The sequence below is a fragment of the Castor canadensis genome, chromosome 13 (assembly GCF_047511655.1).
Source record: "Castor canadensis chromosome 13, mCasCan1.hap1v2, whole genome shotgun sequence".
Lineage (NCBI taxonomy): Eukaryota > Metazoa > Chordata > Mammalia > Rodentia > Castoridae > Castor > Castor canadensis.
In genome coordinates, this window is record NC_133398.1 from 6,611,220 (window position 1) to 6,629,391 (window position 18,172).

Genomic DNA, 18,172 nt, shown 5'->3' on the forward strand with positions numbered 1-18,172 from the left:
GTAAACGGTTTCATTTGCTGCTGGGGATTGAACCCAAGTCCCTGTGCTCACTGAGCCACGGCAGGCAGTCCACGAGTAAATGCTTTAAAGCAATGTATAAAAATCTCAAATTCTTCTTCCCCCACCCCAATCCTAACAGGCCAAAACAAACAGAACCCACAGGGACAATAAAAGCACCAGCACCCTTGCTGCTGGGAAGCTCCTGGGTGGCCAGGGGAGCCTCCAGCTTGGGCTGTGGAAAGGCCCCATGCCTGGGGCTGGGGTCTTGGGGGAGGCAGCTTCTGCTCAGTGGCTATGCTACAGCAATAGTTGGATGCCAGGGGAGGGGGATCCAGCCTGTGGGATATGCTGGCCTCAGTCCCTAACCACATCTGCCCGGGCTCTGGGGCCAGGGCTGCTTCCAGGAAAGATAAGGTGATAGAATTTCAAAAGGCATGGTCTCCACTTCCGCAGTGTCTGGTCTCAGAAGGCCACGTGAGGATATAGCCCCTCCAGGGCCTGGTCACCTGTCAGTCAATCACCATGGCTCTACGGGCCCCGCCCCCATGACGGTAGAGAGCAGTTAACAGGACTATAGCCAAGGCAGAGGTAACAGTGTGGGCTGTGGGGGACACACTGTGTTTATTAAGGTATCCTGAACACAAACCAGACTGCACAGAGGGACACGGGGTCAGATTACAACCTCAACAATGGATCCTACTTCCAAAAGTGCAACACTGGCCTGCAGGCTCTGTGGCAGGGTCACAATGGTTGCAACAGCAGCTTCCAAAAGACCATGGCCCCTGTGACAAGTCCCAGCAGCAGCTGTTCTTCTACCCACATGGGGCCTCTTGGTGGTCAGCAGGAAGGAGCAGACCTGGGACCAGACGCCCCAGCAGTGAGTGAGGCTTTGGAACTTCCACACACACCACTCTGCTGAGAATGAAGGCCACAGACGTTTGGGGCTTTGTTCCAGGACCCCTCTGACTCCAGCCCTTTGCCTTGAGCCAGATGCAGGGAACACCTCACCCCAGCTGTTCTGTCCTGGGGCCCTGTCTCCAGAAACAAGACTTGGTCTTGCTAGGCTCAGTAGGTCCCAGAGCTTGGGCAGTGGCCGCAGCCCACCCCTCCCTGGAGGGCCACAGACAGCAGGCTGGGGAAGGACGCAGTGCTCTAGGCCATGGGAAGCTGTGCTAGCAGCAAATGACACACGAGGTATTTTGTTTCACCATCCGGCTTCCATCGGTGAGGCAGACTGATAAACTAAGTGTGAGGCAGTCCTCGGGCAGGCTCAGCAGGACATGGCCGTGGGAGGACCACTGCCTTGAGACATCCCCTACTGCAGAAATCTACCCTCCCCATCCCAACCACAGCGAGTCCAGCGTCTGTGGTCCACAAACAGAGCAGCCTGGGCCTCCAGGAGCCTCCTGGTGACACCAGGAGATACAGGGGTGAGGGGGCCACCAACAAGGCCAGACAGGAGCCCCTCTGCTCACCAGCTGTGGTCATCTTCTTCTGTGGGTCTTGGGGCCCCTGTGAGGCAGCAGCCACTCCCAACCCTCTGTCGTAGGCCTGACTGAGGGTGGCAAGGGGCTCCAAGGACAAAAGCTAGGCCTGAGCTAGCAAGAGGGCAGGTCTAGGGAACACAAGGATGACAGTGACTGAGTGGGCACAGCTAGGATGAAGATTCAATTCATGTCACAGAGTCCTGGTGGTGGAAACAAGCCTGCAGAGGGTGTATTTCCTACAGCAGTGTCGCTCACTGCGAGCTGGCCCCCCATGCTGCCTCTGCAAGTCTGTGCTCCCCTGGGGGCCTGCAGGGACAGTGGGCAGTCAGCAGGGCGGGTCTTCAGAAGAACGAGAGGGGCTGTCCGGAAAAGGAGGAAGGGCCTGGCCACAAAGACTCACAACCTGTCCCACCAAGTCACACGGCACGGGTCTCAGCTTCGATCTTCTGCTCTCCATGTAAGCTCTCTGCATCCGGGAGCTGGGCCACACTCTGCCGGATGGCAATCTCTGGGCCGCCCCCGTATAGGTTGTTCAGGTAGGTCCAGGTCTCCTCAGAAATCTGCCCGTAGTCAGCCCCTGTAGGGCACAAGAGGCCTGCTTGGGCCTGAGGAAAGCCACCTTGCTGGGTGGTGCAGGCCCTAGAGGGGAGGGCAGGCAATCACAGACTTGTGTGCAAAGCTGTCACACAGAGATGGAAGGAATGTCCAGGTAAACACCATCCACTAAGGGCTCCAGACAGCACATCTCTGTACTGTTCCTTGCTTCCACGGGTTGACATACTGGGCAGGGCAGGCTAGGCTAGGCCAAGAGTGGGCAGGATGAGGTAAGGGTCTGGAGGATCCTTGCAGAGGGCAAGCACCTGGGCCCTGGGTCTGGACTCAGGTGGGACATCTCAGCTCAAGTCTGAGACACATGGCAAGGGGGTCCTGGAAGGATTGGGACAGGGCAGCAACGTGCAGGTAGAGGAGCTGAGAACAGCCTGGATGAGTCTGATAGCCGGGGCTAGAGCCTGAAACTCACCCTGCTTCAGCTGGATGTGGCCACTGCCTCTGACCTGCACAATTCTGCTGTTATCGATGGGCCCGGGAGGCTCTGGAACAGATGGGCTGGGCTCAGCGCTTCCAGATTCTGGGCTTCGCAGCAGCTGTCCCAGCCCTGGGGCAGTGCTGAGTCCAACAGGAGGTACTTGGGGCACCAGGAGCTCCTCTCCTGAATCCAAGTCAGGGGCTCCCCCGCTCCAACCCAGCACAGGACATTTCTAGGCACAGGATCACTTGAGACTCCAGCATGCTGGCAGTGGAAGTCAGTGGTGGTGGGCAAAGCCCTCTTCTCTGGTGGCAATTAAACCTCCTTCCCATACAACCCACTGTCTCATGTAACCCTCAGCCACCATGCGAGATGACAACTGTTCACACAGAAACTGACATATGGGCTGGTGAAGTGGCCTGCCCAGGGCAGAGCTGACAAAAGCCAAGGCCAGCCCCAGGGCTGGGCTCCCATCCAGAGCCAAATCTGAATCTCTCCACCAGTGTGAGAGAAGCTCGTGGCATCCCCAGCACCCTCCCCAGCCAGGAGTGAGGCTGGAGGGCAGTCAGGCACTGCCCCCTCCCCAGTTCTGGTTGGTGCTCACACTCCAATCAGAGGCCAATGTCCAGCACCCGGCACCCACTGTTCCTGTTGACACCACCAGGACCCTAGCCTGAACCAGGAGCCACATGTGGGCTTGAGAGTGGCCAAGGTCTGGCTCTGCTGCTCTTTGCTGGGGACTCTAGGGACCCTGGGAATATCAGAGCCTTTCCTGAGGGTCTAGAAAACCGTCTATCAGGGAGGACAATGGAACTCCCAGGGACAGGGTCTTGTAGGAGGGAGGTATGACCAGCCCTAGGTGCAGTAGTACCAGCTTGGCCCCTGCAGAGGGCACAGAAGACCTGCCAGGCAGGCCCAGATCTGGCATCAGGCCTCTTGTCAGTGCCACCACTTCTGGGAGGCTCGTGCCTTCTGGTAGCAGAACTCCGCACGGTGTCAGTGCCCACTCACCGTTGTCCTTCCCCTTGACGAAGGCCTCCCATTCACGGAACCACTGCATGCTGATGCAGTAGATGACTCCGGGCGACTCCTCAGCCTGGAATGCCTTGTTCAGCTGCGTGGTAGAGGGCCAGGTCAGCCTCCTCCCCAGTCTACATGGATCCCCACCCCAGTCCTGCCCCCAAGGCAGAAAATCCAGGACTCCCAGTAAGTTCAAAGAAAACAGACAACACCGCCACCACTGGACAGCTGCCAGGCTGTGAAATCTCCTTTCAGTAACATTAACCCAGCTGAGGTCACATGGATGCTGCCTCTCCACCTACGTTTGTACTTACTCACACTGCCACAGCCTTCTGGATGGAGCCAGAGCTTCACTAAGCTGAGTCTACCACTGACCACACCCTAGCCCCTACAGCATCACCTTTCAATGACCACAAAGCGGAGTCCCTTAACGGCTTCCTCACATTAAGTGACTTGAGGTCTGCAAAGACCTGTCCTGAGCAGCACTGCAGGAAAGAATCAGCCTTACACTCAAGCTGCTGCCATGGCAGAAGCCCCTGGTGTAACCAGCTCAGGCTGGGTCCTGCTGTGCCATCCATTTGGCTCAGTCCCCTTCTATGTCAACGTGCAAGCCCAGGGGTCCGCAATTAGGGGGCTGCTCCCTAGGGGACCTTGGCAATGTATGGAAGCAATTCTGACTGTCACTGGTGTCCAGTGGGTAAAGGATATATGCTAGGCATCCGAGGCAGCACAGCGCAGGCCTCATGATAAAGAACTACTCAGGCCAAATCACAGAGCCACGGCTGAGGAAGAGCACATGGCTCCTCACTAAACTCAACACCTCTTGCTGGTAGAAGCCTCTGCCCTGAGCCCTCACCTATCCCACAGAGCACTTCTCCCAGCAGAGCCTCAGTGCTCATGGCTTTTGCCCAAGGCCTGTGTTGTAAGCTGAGGCTGGAGGAGCAGCTCCTCAAGCCACCTGTGCACACACCTTGATGAAGGTGTCGATCTCAACCCTCCTGCGCTTGGCCAGTGCCTCAATCTCCACCTGGCAGATGGAGCACACGTACAGATGGTTCACAGCAGGGCCACCCCCAAACCTGCACAGAAGTGGGGAGAAAGGAACACAGACCTGAGGGGCAAGAAAGGAGGCAGTGGCATGGGCAGAGAGAGATGGCCACCTTCCACAGCCATCTTCCCCACCTCTCTGTGAGCAAAATGGGGCTGGCACAGGCCCAGCAGAGCAGCTGCTTCACTGGCCAAGGGCAGTTGAATGCCCTGCTTCCTCTCCTCACCCTGGGCAGGTGCTGTGTGGCCAAGAGCTGCTCTGACCAGAGCCTGAGGACAAATGTCACAGGGAGGCTGCAGGTAGGAGAGTAGGTGTCCCTGGCCTGGGGACCCCACTGGCAACTACACAGCCTGCCCACTGACAGAGGCCGGGGCCTGTGCTTGTAGAGCAGGGAGAGCTCCTGTTCTCGGTCTTGGTGCATGTGACCCTAGAAACCCCTAGCTAGAGCAGCTGCCTCCATCTTACCAGCCCTGCCCAAAACCACCTGAGACTGAGGTGTAGAGGACAGAGGACAGAGGCTGGGCCCTGCAGACAACACCTTGTTCCCACGGGAACCAGTTTCCCATTCATGTCCCTGTGATTAGGACAACTGGAGTCCCACAAACCACTGTGTCTTTTTCATCAAGACCCACAGCAGACAGGCGGCAAGAACAGGGGCCCTGCTGGCCTCCTCCTGGCCCTGTCCTGCAAGCCCACCCAAGCCAGGCCAGTGGTGGCCTCCTGAACTCCTCACCTGTTATAGAGGTGCTCCCAGACATTCTGGGGCAGGATAACCACCAGGTCATCGATGTAGTGGTATTTGTTGGGTGGGATTCCTGTGGAGGGAGGCAGAGGAAGGGAATGCTGGTGCCTGGCCATCTTCCCACCATCCTACCTACTGTGCGTGGGGGCCTCACCTCCATGGGAGCACAGGAAGGTGTGGTTGGTGACAGGCCCTGGCTCTGCGAAGGTGTTGAACTTATTGAGCCATTCTCGGGACACGTAGAACCGGAGCAAGCTGGGCTCCCGCATGGCAGCCAGGGACACCACCTGCTGCCGCTCACGCACGGCCTCCTCACTGCTCTTCCTGGGGTGGGTGGGGGAGGGATAAGTATGAGCCTGGACTCAGGCTGTGCAGGGGCACCAGGTGGGCAGAACCACAGGGCCACCCTATAGTGTACCAGGGTGCCTGACCCCTGGGCCTTCCACAGAGGCCAGCAGCAGCACAGCCCCCAATGCCATCTGGGCCCACCTGTAGAACAATACGTAGGCCTCGGCATTCTGCACCACTGTCTCATGGACCTCGGTGACATACTGGTCGTCAAATTCGTACCATTGCCCATTGATCACATTCTGGCAGTAGGCAATGTAATGGCCACCTGGGTGGGAGAGCAGCAGGTCAAGGGGACATAAGAGATAGGGACAGGCCTGGTCACAAGGGGTGGGGAGCAGACTCACTGCCTGCTGTGCCATGGTGGCAAATGACAGAGAGAAGGTCGTAGGTGGTGATCTGAGATGTGCACTCCTTGGCCAGGAAGGGGCGCAGGTCGAGACCCTCGAGGGGGAAGGAGACATGGCTGTTGATCTTGAAGGAGTACGTCACCTCATGCCGGAAGCGCTTCAGGTGGATGCACAGGATCTGTGGGGACAGTGGGTGCAGTCACCCCAGGGCTATCTTGGCAGAAAAGACAGGAGAGCTCTCAGCTAAGGCCTCATGCATAGACCCGAGCCAGCTGATGGGATTGGCCCATGGCTCCCAAGTCAGAAAAGTTCACATGGGAGCCAGGCAGGCTCTCTTTATGTCACAGGGATGGGCACCAGGGAGGGCCTGGCCATGAGCTGGACTGGTCCCTATGAGAAGCTGACTCTGTCACTGGCCTGCCAAGTTTTCTGTGCAAGAATACCAACAAGCAGTCTGTCAGCACCGCTGCCCAGAGGTTCTCCACAGAGGCTCCCATGCCTGATCAACACCCTGGCTTCCTCGGGGGCCCTCTTCTCTTTGCTCCAGCTTCCTCAGCAACCCTCTCCTCTTTTCTCTACCTGCAAGGCTGCATAGGTTTGCCAGACCACTCCTAAGGGTTTGCCCATCTCTGCCTCTCCACTCTTTCCATGAGGCTAACAGCAGCCTCCACTCCTCAGGCCCCACTCAATATCATTCCTCAGAAAGGCTGTCCCTGCCAGCCCTACTGGGCACATCCCCTCCCTGTCATGCCTACTGATGAGCCCCAATTGTCCTCCTCAAGTGGGTACCTTGGGGCTCTCACCAAACCTGCCAGGTGATGAGTGAGCTGAGGCCACAAAGATAGAGGGCACAGGCACAAACTGAACACCACCCTGTGCCAGCCTGGTGCAGACAGCTCTCAAAGTGGGGCAATCTCTGTGGCCCCCTGGGTGCAGGAGCTCCCTAATGAGGGGCCATGATGAGGCACTGCCCACTACCTGTGCACAGGAGGAGTCCAAGGGGCTGAGGCGCTGCTCACCTCAGGCAGCCGCAGGACTTTGCAGTACTTCACACCATTCCGAAGCCTGGGGAAGAGGTGTTTGTGAGTGACAGCTGTGTCCCACAGGGAGAAGTCAGCAGTTTCCCCATCATAGTCATGTTAGAGGCCAGCACTGGGCGCCCTGGGGGACCCCAGGGGAAAAGTGGAAATGGGAGGATGTTAGAAATGGAATGTTAGGGAAAAGCCCCCAAGAACGCACACACTTACTTCTTACACCGCTCACAGCTGTACATGTTGTCACCTAGAGCAGAAAAACAAAGGGTCAAAGGTTAGCAGGGACAGGAAATGGGAAGGAGAAAAGCAAAATATGATTCATGCTTAGGAAAAAAACTAAGAGGACAAAGGGAGGGGAGGCTCTGGCTGGATCTGAGATGGATCCAGAAAGAAAAAATGGACATATTTATCTCTAGGAACACTGAAACTTCTGTATGAACACTACTGAAACAAAATTAAAAGGCAAAAGGCAAGATGGAATGGAAACAGAACATTAAAGACAGAAGATGTATTTAAGACCCTTAATGTATAAGTAGTTTTGCCTTACCTTACATCATTTACAAAAATAAACTCAAAATGATCAAAGATCTCGTGTAAAAGCTGAAGCTATAAAGCTCTCAGGACAGAACACAGGGAGGAGGTTTGAAGACACTGGATCCAAAGAACTTCTTGGACACAACATCAAAGGCACAGGCAACAGAAGTAGGAACAGGAACTGGAGCACATCAAAATATAAAGCCTCTGCCAAGCGTGGTGATACATGTGTACAACACCAGCTCTTGGGATTCATACAAATTTTCATTTTTTTTTGGAGATGGGATCTCGCTACTTAGACCAGGTTGAGGCAGGAGGATCATGAATTCAAAGTAAGCCTGGGCTACACAGTAAGGTCCTGGGCCAGGGGTGCTGGTGCACACCTGTGATCCCAGCTACTCAAGAGGTGGAGATAGGAGGATCGAGGTCTGAGGCCAGCCTGAGCAAAAGCATGAGACTCTGTCTGAAAAATAAACTAAAGCAAAAAGGGCTGGGGGCAGCTTACATGATAGAATGCTTGCCTAACAAGCACAAGGCCTTGGGTTCAAACCCCATTAGCACAAAAAAAAGGAAGAAAAGAAAAAAAACACTGTGAATCAAAGATAATCCAACAGGATAGAAGAAAATATTTACAAATCATATATCTAATAAGGGACTAACATCTAGAACATAAAAAGAACTCTTACAACTCAACAATAAAACAATCCAATTACAAAACAGACAAAGGACAAGAAGACATAAAATGGCCAATGAACATGAAAAGGTGCTTGACATCACTAACCAATAGGGAGTGCAAGTCAAAACCACAATGAGACAGGTCCTCACGCCCAATTAGAAAACAGAGCACCCAGAAAAAAACAGCATTGGTGAGGGTGTGGAGAAACTTGGATCCCGTAGAACTTCCTAGTATGAGAATGTAAAATGGTGCAGCCACTGTGGAAAAAGAGCCTCAAAAAGTCAAAAATAGGAGAACATCATTCTGAATGAGGTTAGCCTGGCCCAAAAGACCAAAAATCGTATGTACTCCCTCATATGCGGACATTAGATCAAGGGCAAACACAACAAGGGGATTGGACTTTGGGCACATGATAAAAGCGAGAGCACACAAGGGAGGGGTGAGGATAGGTAAGACACCTAAAAAATTAGCTAGCATTTGTTGCTCTTAACGCAGAGAAACTAAAGCAGATACCTTAAAAGCAACTGAGGCCAATAGGAAAAGGGGACCAGGAACTAGAGAAAAGGTTAGATCAAAAAGAATTAACCTAGAAGGTAACACACACGCACAGGAAATTAATGTGAGTCAACTCCCTGTTTGGCTATCCTTATCTCAACCAGCAAAAACACTTGCTCCTTCCTATTATTGCTTATATTCTCTCTTCAACAAAAAGTCAAAAATATAATCTCCATACTGTCTGGCACTTCCAGTCTGAGCTTAACTGCAGAAGAGCTGAAAGAAGAGCTACTGTGCGCCCATGTTCACAGTATTCACAACAGTTAAAATGCACGCAGCAGTGTGCACCAGAGGGTGAAAGGACACAAAAAGCACAGTCTATCCACAGAATGGAGTGCTATTCAGCCTTTATTTAAAGGAAGGAAATCCTGATGCAACATCAGTGAACGTCAAGGATGCTATGCTCACAAAAGAAGTTCATTGCTGGGCGCCAGGGCTCACATCTGTCACCACTACAGGAGGCAGAGGTCAGGAGGGGCTTGGTTTGAAGCCAGCCTGGGCAAATAGTTCACGAGACCCTATCTTTCCGTATGTATGTATGTATGTATGTATGTATGTATGTATGTATGTATTTATTTATTTATTTATGGTGGCTCTGAGGTTTGAACTCAGACCCTCTCACTTGCTAGGCAGGTGCTCAACAACCTGAGCCACTCCATCCTATCTTGAAAAAAAAACAACACAAAACAGGGCTGGTGGAGAAGCTCAAGTGGTAGAATGCCTGCCTAGGAAGTGTGAGGCCCTCAGTTCAAGCCCTAATACAGAAAAAAAAAAGTCTGTCACAGAAAGGCAAGTACTGTATGATTCAACTTTTTTGAAGTACCTAGAGAGCTCAAATTCATAGACTCAGAAAGTAGATGGAGGGGCTGGAGAGGTAGCTCAGTGGTATGGCGTTTGCCCAGCTTATGCAAGGCCCTGGTTGTATCCCCAGCATCGGAAAACAAAGAAGTAAAAAGAGAAAGTAGAATGGTGGCCAGCAGAGACTGGGGAAAGGAAATGGGAGCTCCTTAATGGATACAGAGGTTTAATTTTACAAGATGAAACTGTTCTGGAAATGGATGGTGATGGTGGTTGCATGGTAATGTGTGTGTACTTACTACCGAACTGTATATTTTATGTTACAATAACATTAAAAATGGTTGTGGCGGCAAATTCTGTGTTACTCATATCTTACCACAATTGAGAATTAGGAAAAAAAGTTTTCCCAAAGGTTGGTAAGATGCCTGTAGAACCATAGGGGGAGGAAGAAATGGGAAATTTCAAAAGAAATAAAAACAGTCAATACAGTCACCAAAAAATATATCCAAACTCATCAGTAACCAAAAAAATACAAAATTAGATGGAGTGTCATTTCTGTCCAGCACTTTGGTAAAAACAGGTTAACAGGTTAGGAAGAAGATGCATCAAAGCCCAGCTGGGCAGGTGGCAGTTTGATTGTGGAAGCCTACAAGCCCTGGGCATACACTGAGGCATGGCGGCAGGGGCTGCACATGGCTCCTCCCCTGCAGCTTCCCCGCCACTCACCCTTCAGTTCATCAGCAGCAAAGAAGGCAGTAAGGCAGTCTTCCAGCGTGACAACAGGCCCCCAGAACCAGCTGGGGGTGCAGGACACCACAAACCTGGAGACATAAAAGGGGTGCCAGATGCTGCAGGGCCTGGGCAAGAATAAGAGCTGGGGACAGGGGTTGGCTGAAGCCTCATCAGGCAGCCTGGCACGGGGAGGACAGAAGCATAGACCAGATGCACTGTCCTGAGGCCAGTCACATCACCGCTCCCTGAATCCTGTCCTCCTCGCCTGCTGAGGGCCAAGTCATGGTGCCTCTCCTCTAGGCAGCCGGACAGTTCCTGGTGTCAGGCAGGTTCAGAGTCAGTGTGGTATGCAGCAGGGCTCAAGAAAGTCACTTGCCACTCCTGCCAGGACCACGCCTGCACCCAACAGCTGCCCTCCCTTCAGGCTGCTGCCTGAACTCTGGGTTGTCACTTGCCTTCATGGGACCATCCAATCTGGGCTATCCCAATGTGGCCAGGGACTTCCCCACCCCAAATCCCCAGGAAACTCCTGCACCACTACCCTGCAACCTCCAGTTCCCTACCAATGCTGCTCACTAGTTTGCTTGCTGTCTCACAGTCTGTCTCCTGCCAGAGAAGCCAGGCCACACCTGGCTGGCAGCCTAAACTGGAGGGAAGGGGACTTACCGTCGGATGTACTCCACAATGAAGGCCAGCCAGCCCTGGGTGGCATAGCTGTCCCCACAGGCCCCTGGCTTGGCTGGAACATTTTGGTAGATGGCTGAGTGGAGCTTGGCCAGGTCTTCCTTTCCAGGGATGGGCAATGACAGGTCCTGGAATGTCTCCACTGTGGTGGATACCTGTGGGGTTCAAGATCAGTCTGGTTCCCAGCTCTGGCAATATCTGTACCCCAAACCCAGTCCCAGCTGACAGGTGAGACCGAGCCTGCTCCCCAGGGCAGCAGCAGGGAGAGCCCACCCTGCCTTAGCCAAGCAAAGATGCTGCCAGCAGCCCTCCCCCTTTCCTGGCACCCACCCGGTCACAGGTGAGACACTGCACAAGGCTGAGGACAGAGCCATTAAAGATGTCTGAGATGACACTGCGGTAGCGCTGCTCCTTCCGTCTCCGGCCGCCAGCACTCAGCATCTGGGCTGGAGACACAGCACAGGGCTGGGCTACCCTCCCCTGCCTGCTGGTGCAAGTCACAGGGTGGGGCTTCCTTGGCCAATGTGTGGAGGAGTCACATCTTCATGAATCAAGTGAACAGGTATGTCCTTCTCCTGGCACTCCAGTGTCACTCTCTATAGATTTGGGCTCCCCCACTCAGAGGCTAGGTGAGTATTGCACAGCCTGGACCCAGGCAGCAAGTGTTCAAAACCGGCCACATGGGCAACATGTCTTTGCCCAGCCCAAGCTCATGGCCCTCCCTGATGCCCTCGAACCTTTCTTGAGCACATACGATGGCCCCATCCTCACAGGGCTTGCACGAGGAGGGCTGCTGGACAGCTTGACATGGCCCTCATGGTGGTGGAGAGGGCTGCAGGGGCGAGAGGAGCTGCGGATATGAGCATCGTTGTCTGGCTCTGGGGGCAGAGAGAGGACAGTATTGAGCCAGGGCAGCTGAGCAGAGGTCTCCCATGCCAGCTCCAGGGCCTGAGCAGGAACAGGACCTGCCAGCACCTCCCAATAGGACAAAGGCCTGAATTCATTGTGTCTCCTCTGTCCTGAGCCCATCCCACATACTGGAACGTGGGGGTCCATTCCAACTGAGGCCTGGGGCTGGGGCAGAATCTTGCATGGGGCTTGGGATTTGTGAGCCCATGAGCCTGGCCCAGGCTGCCTCTAACCTGTGAGGTGGAGCGAGTGGTAGGATCCACCCCACTGGGGTCTGCTGCGTGTTGGTGCTTGGCACAAGGCAGGTGCCCACAGGACTGTGACTCCCCTAACAGCCCTGCAGACCCTGGCTGACTGATACCTGGGGTCTGGCAGGGGCTGGTGGACCGTGGCGATGGTGGCTGGGCCTCAGAGGGCTGGTCAAGGACAGCCATGGCGGTGTCCACATCAGCGTCCTCATCCACTTGCTCTGAGTTAGTGCGTTGCTGGCCCCAGGAGAACTTGCGGTCCTTCATGCGCTCCTTCTCAGAAATGGCACGGCCTGCCTCTTCTGGAATTAGCAGCTCTGTCTCCGCTGGTGAGCTGCTCCCACCACGCCCCTGCCCATCACCCTCACCCCGGTCACTACTCGAGTCACAGGACAGAAACTCATCCTCCGATGGGCTCCGGTCACCCTCCCGCTTCTCATCTGTGTCACTGGAATCTGAGTCCCGTGCCTCTGTTAATGCTGCCACAGCTGCCACGGCCGGCTCCTTGAGCTCCTCATGCAGCTGGTCCATCAAGCAGCGCAGGAACTCCTGAGTGTCCTGGAACCAGGAGCTGCATCACAGAGCTTTCCCAGGGACCCGGAAAAGGGGACCACAACACCTGCTGCCTCAGCTAGGGGGCTGATGGCTGCCTCAGCAGGTCCTGGCAGAGCTACTCACTAGTTCAGGTGAGCTTCTCACTCTCATAGCAGCCTCCAGGGCAGTTCTGCTCTAACCCCCACTTAAGAGGCTAAGGGATTCCTCCCAAGTTACACAGCTATGCAGTGGTAGAGCTAGAGGGACACTGGATGCAGCCTCTCACTCCCAGCATGGTATGGGAGGGAGGAGAGAGGAGGCACCACACCCTGCTGCAGAAGCCTCCTGCTCCCTAGAAAGGGCAAGGAGCAGGACACCGAAGATGAGAACTGGCAGAGTCCACACCAATCAGACCACCCAGCAAGTGAGGCCACCTCTATGCTTGGCCCTTTCTCTGGTTCCTTATGCTGTCCTGTCTTTCCACCAGACCTGCTGGCTCCCACCTAGTATCTAGCAGCTGTGTCCACCTTCCTGCAGAGCTGGGCACAATGCGAACTAAGCTGCCTCCCCAGGCTGGCAGGGCTCATTCTGAACAGCTACAATATATGCTCCAGCTCTCAGGATGGACTTCCTTAGGTGGGATCAGGCCACTGGCCTGTCATGCTGGGGAGGCTGACCCATGTCCCACGCCAGGCACACGGAAAGGTCATTTAAGGAATAGGTCTTCAGTCACCAACCACTGCTCCTCCTGCTGCTTCCTTCTACAAAAGTGCTATGTGCTCTTTTGTAGCCCATGTAGAAGCACAAAAGCATCTTTGGTCACCAAAAGAGGCCCACGGCTCCTGCCTGTGTCCAAAACCAAAGAAAGACAGGCTTCTCCTATAGCCCAGACGGGGTTATCAGCAGCCACGAAGCCCTCTTGATGGTGTCCCCCCTTGGCTGAGAGTAACAGGGTGCTTTGTCCAGGGCAAGGGTGTACTGTGCTGACTCATCCTGCCTCTGTGTGCTGTGTGAGCTTAGGGAGGTGTGCCACCTCTCTGAGCCTCAACAACCTTTGACATAGTGGGACAACAGTGAGTACTGATCACTGTGGAGGGCGTCACTCCCCAAAAAAGGGTGCTGAGGCAGTGCTGGACCTCACTCCACCAAGAGTATGGGCAGAGTGTCCATCGGGTGGCAGGCTGGCTGATGGGGCAGGGGAACGAAGGCAGCACACTAGTGGCTGTATGATTGGGACTACTGCCCACCACACTACCCAAGGGCCATACATCCAAGTGGCAGAAGAGGTGACCTATATAGGCCCAGCTCAGGCTGCAGGTCCAGCCAGGAACCCTGAAGTCACGTGGCAGTCAGAGGCCCTGGGGACCTGGACCCAGGACCCACTGGTTCAGCTTGGGACTGAGGGACATGCATAGCTGACTGCTTCGTCTTGGTCTCGTGATTTTTATCAATTTGTTTTATTTTTTGTGGTACTGTGGTTTGAACTCAGGACCTCATGCTTGCTAGTCAGATCCTCTACCACTTGAGCCACTCTGCCAGCCTTCATGATTTTATAAAATAGAAAGATACAGTTGGCTTCAAAGGAATTCTTTATATTAAAAAAGTTTAACAAAAAATTTTGCTTTAGGGCTGGAGGCGTGTGGCTCAAGCAGTAGAGCACCTGCCTAGCAAGTGCAAAGCCCTGAATTCAAACTCCAGTACTGCCAAAAAAAATTTTTTTTTAACTTTAAGTGAAAGTCTGCTTATGGTTTGGTGCTGCTCTGAGCACAGGGCTGCAGGCCAGCTGCCTGGACTCCCTCTTACTACTATGTATTGGCTGTATGGCTGGGACAGGTGACTGCCCTTAAGCCTCAGCCTCCCATCTGTGAAGTGAGATTAAACAGCAGCAAGTTGCCAGGAAGCCCCAAGCCTTACACATGTGAAGGGCTTTGGCAGTGAGCACCTACCTAGGAGCCCTGCCTAGCAACAGGCCTGTTGCCACTACTCACTTGTCCATTCGACCTTGGCTCACAGTCAGCCTACTGGGAAAGTACTGGGTGTGCCAGGGCAGTGCCGTGGCTTACCTGCTGAGCATAGCCTCGAAACATTGGGTTAACCAACTTGATCCCGTGAGACAGGCTGGTGGGAACCACATAGCTCGGCCTGTGGGGAAAGCAAACCCAGTGTTTTAGTCAGCCTTGAGCTACTCGGTGTGGAGGCACAGGCAGAGGTAAGGTTGGATTAGAGTCACACAGAGGGGACAGGCACCAGTGGTTCATGCCTATAATCCTAGTTACCTGGGAGACAGAGAACAGGACGATTGAAGTTCGAAGCCAGCCCAGGTTGGGGGGTAGGGGAAAGCAAGACCCTATTTAAAAAATTACCAACACAAGAAAGGCTAGTGGAGTGGCTCAAGTTGTAGAGAATCTACCTAGACGCATGAGACCTTGCATTTAAACCCCAGTCCCACCAAAAAAGGAACAGAAAAAGAGAAAGAGCCCCATGGAGGGGCCCTCACTCTTCCACAGTGGAGAAGGAAAACGCCAAGCCCTGGCTGCTATATCACCGGGCAGAGCACTCCACAGTGGCATTACTTCTCACTAGGCCAGGACAAGCCCACTTAGAACATGTGTTTCGTTGTCAAACATTTATTATGGGTTTTCTCACTTAAGAGCAATACTGAAAAAATCTAAAATTTCAGAAAAGTGCAAAGAAACTTTATTAACAGTACCACCCAGGGAGAACCACATTAAGATTTCCAGAGTTTGCAAAAATACACATACAAAAGCACACACAGGCACACACTTGCACAAGGCTGGCTTTTTCACAATCGGAATATCGAATCACATGGTCTTTCTCCACTCCTGCACTTAACACATGCCTATGCACTCACTTTGAATTAGTCCCAGCTTTCACTGTGCCTGGAGAAAGATCCAATCTGAGCCACAAACCCCCAGTGTCCACCACCCCCTTATGAGTACCCTCCCACACATGCAGTCATCCCATACTGATCACTAGCCAGACTGTCTTGGACCCGGCACAGACATCACAGAGCAGATGACAGCTGGGCTCAACACCAGTTCAAATCCTAGCTCCATCTTTCAAGAGCCACATGGCCATAAGCAAGAGACCTAAAGCTCTCTGCACCTCAGTTTTCCCATCTGTAAACTACATAATGCAGGTTCACTGTGAGCCTCACAGGGGTCATGGGAGACAAGGGCTCATGCGGGGCTAAATTCAGAGCACAGGCTCCATTGGGAGGCGGACAGAAAAGTCCTGGCCTCATTCAGGGAATCAATCACTCACCGTTTCTTGTGCCAGACCTCAGAGACCAGTTTCTGATAGCTTTTGCACAGGGCTGGCTTCTTGTCTGTGCGTACCAGGCCTCCACACTCCAGGAAGAACTGGGTCAGTGGGGGACTGGAGGGCAGAAGTCAGGTCAGAAGAGAGAAAGAGGAAAAAGTGGCATCACTCAGAAAGAGCTGGATGAGAAAGCAAATACCCAAAGTAGTCCTGTGGAATACACAGAAGTCCCGTACCCACAAATGCCCGCAGATGACTAGAAGGACCCACCTATTAGGGCTGGATTGGGGCCCCCAAATTTATATGATGAGGTCCAAACTCCCAGTCTTTCAGGCTGTGACTACTTAGAGAAGGGCTTGTGAAGAGGGAGTGAAGTTAAAATGAGGTGTTAGGACAGCCCCCAACCCAATCTGACTGTTGAACTCATAGGAGGAAATAAGCACAGAGAGAGAAAGGAATACACGTGCACTCAAAAGACCTCATGAGGACATGGTGGGAAGACTGCCATCTGAAAGCCAAGGAGAGAGGCCTAAGAAGAAACCAAACCTGCACCACCTTGGTCTTGGCCTTTGGGTCTCTAGAACTGAAAAAGTAAGTCACTGGCTGTAAAGCCCCTGGTTTGTGGTACTATGTCATGGTGACCCTGATAAACAAAAGCACCCCCTCTCCTGGGTCACATGTGAGCTTCCTGCTGGAGGCCCAGAGGCCAGGGTTACCACGGCATGAACGAGGGGGAGAGCAGCTCTGGCTCTGCCAAGGCCTGTCTGCAGAATTTTGCATGCCCGAAAAGTTATTTTATGGTAGGACTGGGGTGTGGCTCAAGTGGTAGAGGGCTTGCCTAGCAATCATGAGGACCTGAGTTCAATCCCCAGTACTGCCAAAAAAAAAAAAGTTATCTTATTACATAAAAACATATATTATAAAATAAATTAGAAAGCATAAACAATAATAACTGACCATCCTGCCACATGAGGATAGCTACTCTGAACATTTGGGGGATTAGCCTTCCAAACTTTTCTATGCATGCAGATCTGTTCCCTTTCTCCCTCATATATACTGAATCCCTACCAGGTAAGAGAGCCTGTGTCAGGCATAGGACACCCCCACCCCAACCGTGGAATTGGCATCCCATCCTTCAAGGAAAATATTTTCCCAAAACAGGCCTGCACCACACAAAGCTGGGTAACCCACTCACCAGGTTCTGCACCCCACCCTGTTCCAGTAAATGCTGTCCTGTGTTCCCTGTAAGGCTAGGCTACAGCAAATTTACACTCCCCTGCAGATGGGTGTTTGGTTTATATGAGGTGCTGAGATGGAACCCAGGGCCTCCTTGCATATACTAGACAAATGCTGTGGCACTGAGCCACACCTGGCCCCAGGTAGGCCTTTAAAAGGCTCCTGATGGCCCACAATGAGGAGTGCCCTTCACGTATCACTCTCTGGTCATCTCCTGAGGATGCATTCCGACCCATGGGCAAGTTGAGGGGATGGTAAGGTGTATCCTACCTATCACATGGGACAGCTCCAGCCCCTGCTCAGGAGGAAGCAACCTACCAGTTGGACAGAGCCTGCAGGGCGGCATTCATATAGCAGGAGTTCCCGAGGTTCTTCATGCCTGTGAGACCTGGGAAGGACACGGGGAAGATGAGTGCTCTCTTAAGTCTCCTTCCACCAAACTCAGGCTCTCCACCCCAGGGAACCATGTGGGAGTGGTTCCTGCTCCCAACAGCTGTGTGGGTCAAGTAATGAGGTACTTGGCTTCACTGCAACACCAACTTCCTAGCCACACAGCTGAGGAGGTCACATGCTAGAGGCCCCAAAGATGAGAGGGAAACAAGGACAGCCAGAACTCTAGGACCTCAGCTGGGCTGGTGGGCCAAGGGAAGCCACAGCTGTATGGAAGGAAGGCCTGTCACTCTGCCCTCCTGTGCCCATGGCAGCATACTAGTGCCAGCTGAGACCCCAGCCTGGCCTAACAGCAACATTTGTTCTGGAGCCATTACCTCGAGGCTTCAGGTCATCATCTTCTGACTCAGACTCTCCTTCATCAGCCACAGCAATAGGAACAGCTTTCAGAGGGTGGGATGGTGGTGGGGAGTCCTGCATTAAAGACCAGAGCTAGGAAAGGGTGGAGGGGGTGGGTAAGAGGGAGAGGGCCGGGGCC

The 18,172-nt window shown here is 53.4% G+C and overlaps 1 protein-coding gene across 15 annotated transcripts in view; it reads right to left on the reverse strand.

Moving 5' to 3' along the window:
* Window positions 1–583: 583 nt before the first annotated feature.
* Usp20 (ubiquitin specific peptidase 20) overlaps window positions 584–18,172 on the reverse strand; it is a 38,293-nt gene continuing 20,704 nt past the window's right edge. For 14 of the 15 annotated variants that reach the window (XM_074053009.1, XM_074053003.1, XM_020158951.2 and 11 more), the window contains 19 exons: window positions 18,012–18,126; window positions 17,563–17,632; window positions 16,012–16,125; window positions 14,790–14,868; window positions 12,306–12,750; window positions 11,773–11,913; window positions 11,366–11,481; window positions 11,018–11,190; window positions 10,346–10,440; window positions 7,270–7,303; window positions 7,042–7,087; window positions 6,020–6,200; window positions 5,814–5,940; window positions 5,479–5,648; window positions 5,316–5,397; window positions 4,505–4,613; window positions 3,526–3,628; window positions 2,509–2,580; window positions 584–2,064 (listed from right to left, as the gene is read on the reverse strand). In XM_074053009.1, the coding sequence (XP_073909110.1) occupies window positions 1,904–2,064; window positions 2,509–2,580; window positions 3,526–3,628; window positions 4,505–4,613; window positions 5,316–5,397; window positions 5,479–5,648; window positions 5,814–5,940; window positions 6,020–6,200; window positions 7,042–7,087; window positions 7,270–7,303; window positions 10,346–10,440; window positions 11,018–11,190; window positions 11,366–11,481; window positions 11,773–11,913; window positions 12,306–12,750; window positions 14,790–14,868; window positions 16,012–16,125; window positions 17,563–17,632; window positions 18,012–18,126 (2,433 nt within the window). In that variant the 3' untranslated portion in view covers window positions 584–1,903. The remainder of the gene's footprint in view (window positions 2,065–2,508; window positions 2,581–3,525; window positions 3,629–4,504; window positions 4,614–5,315; window positions 5,398–5,478; window positions 5,649–5,813; window positions 5,941–6,019; window positions 6,201–7,041; window positions 7,088–7,269; window positions 7,304–10,345; window positions 10,441–11,017; window positions 11,191–11,365; window positions 11,482–11,772; window positions 11,914–12,305; window positions 12,751–14,789; window positions 14,869–16,011; window positions 16,126–17,562; window positions 17,633–18,011; window positions 18,127–18,172) is intronic. The other variant, XM_074053013.1, reaches the window with a different exon arrangement.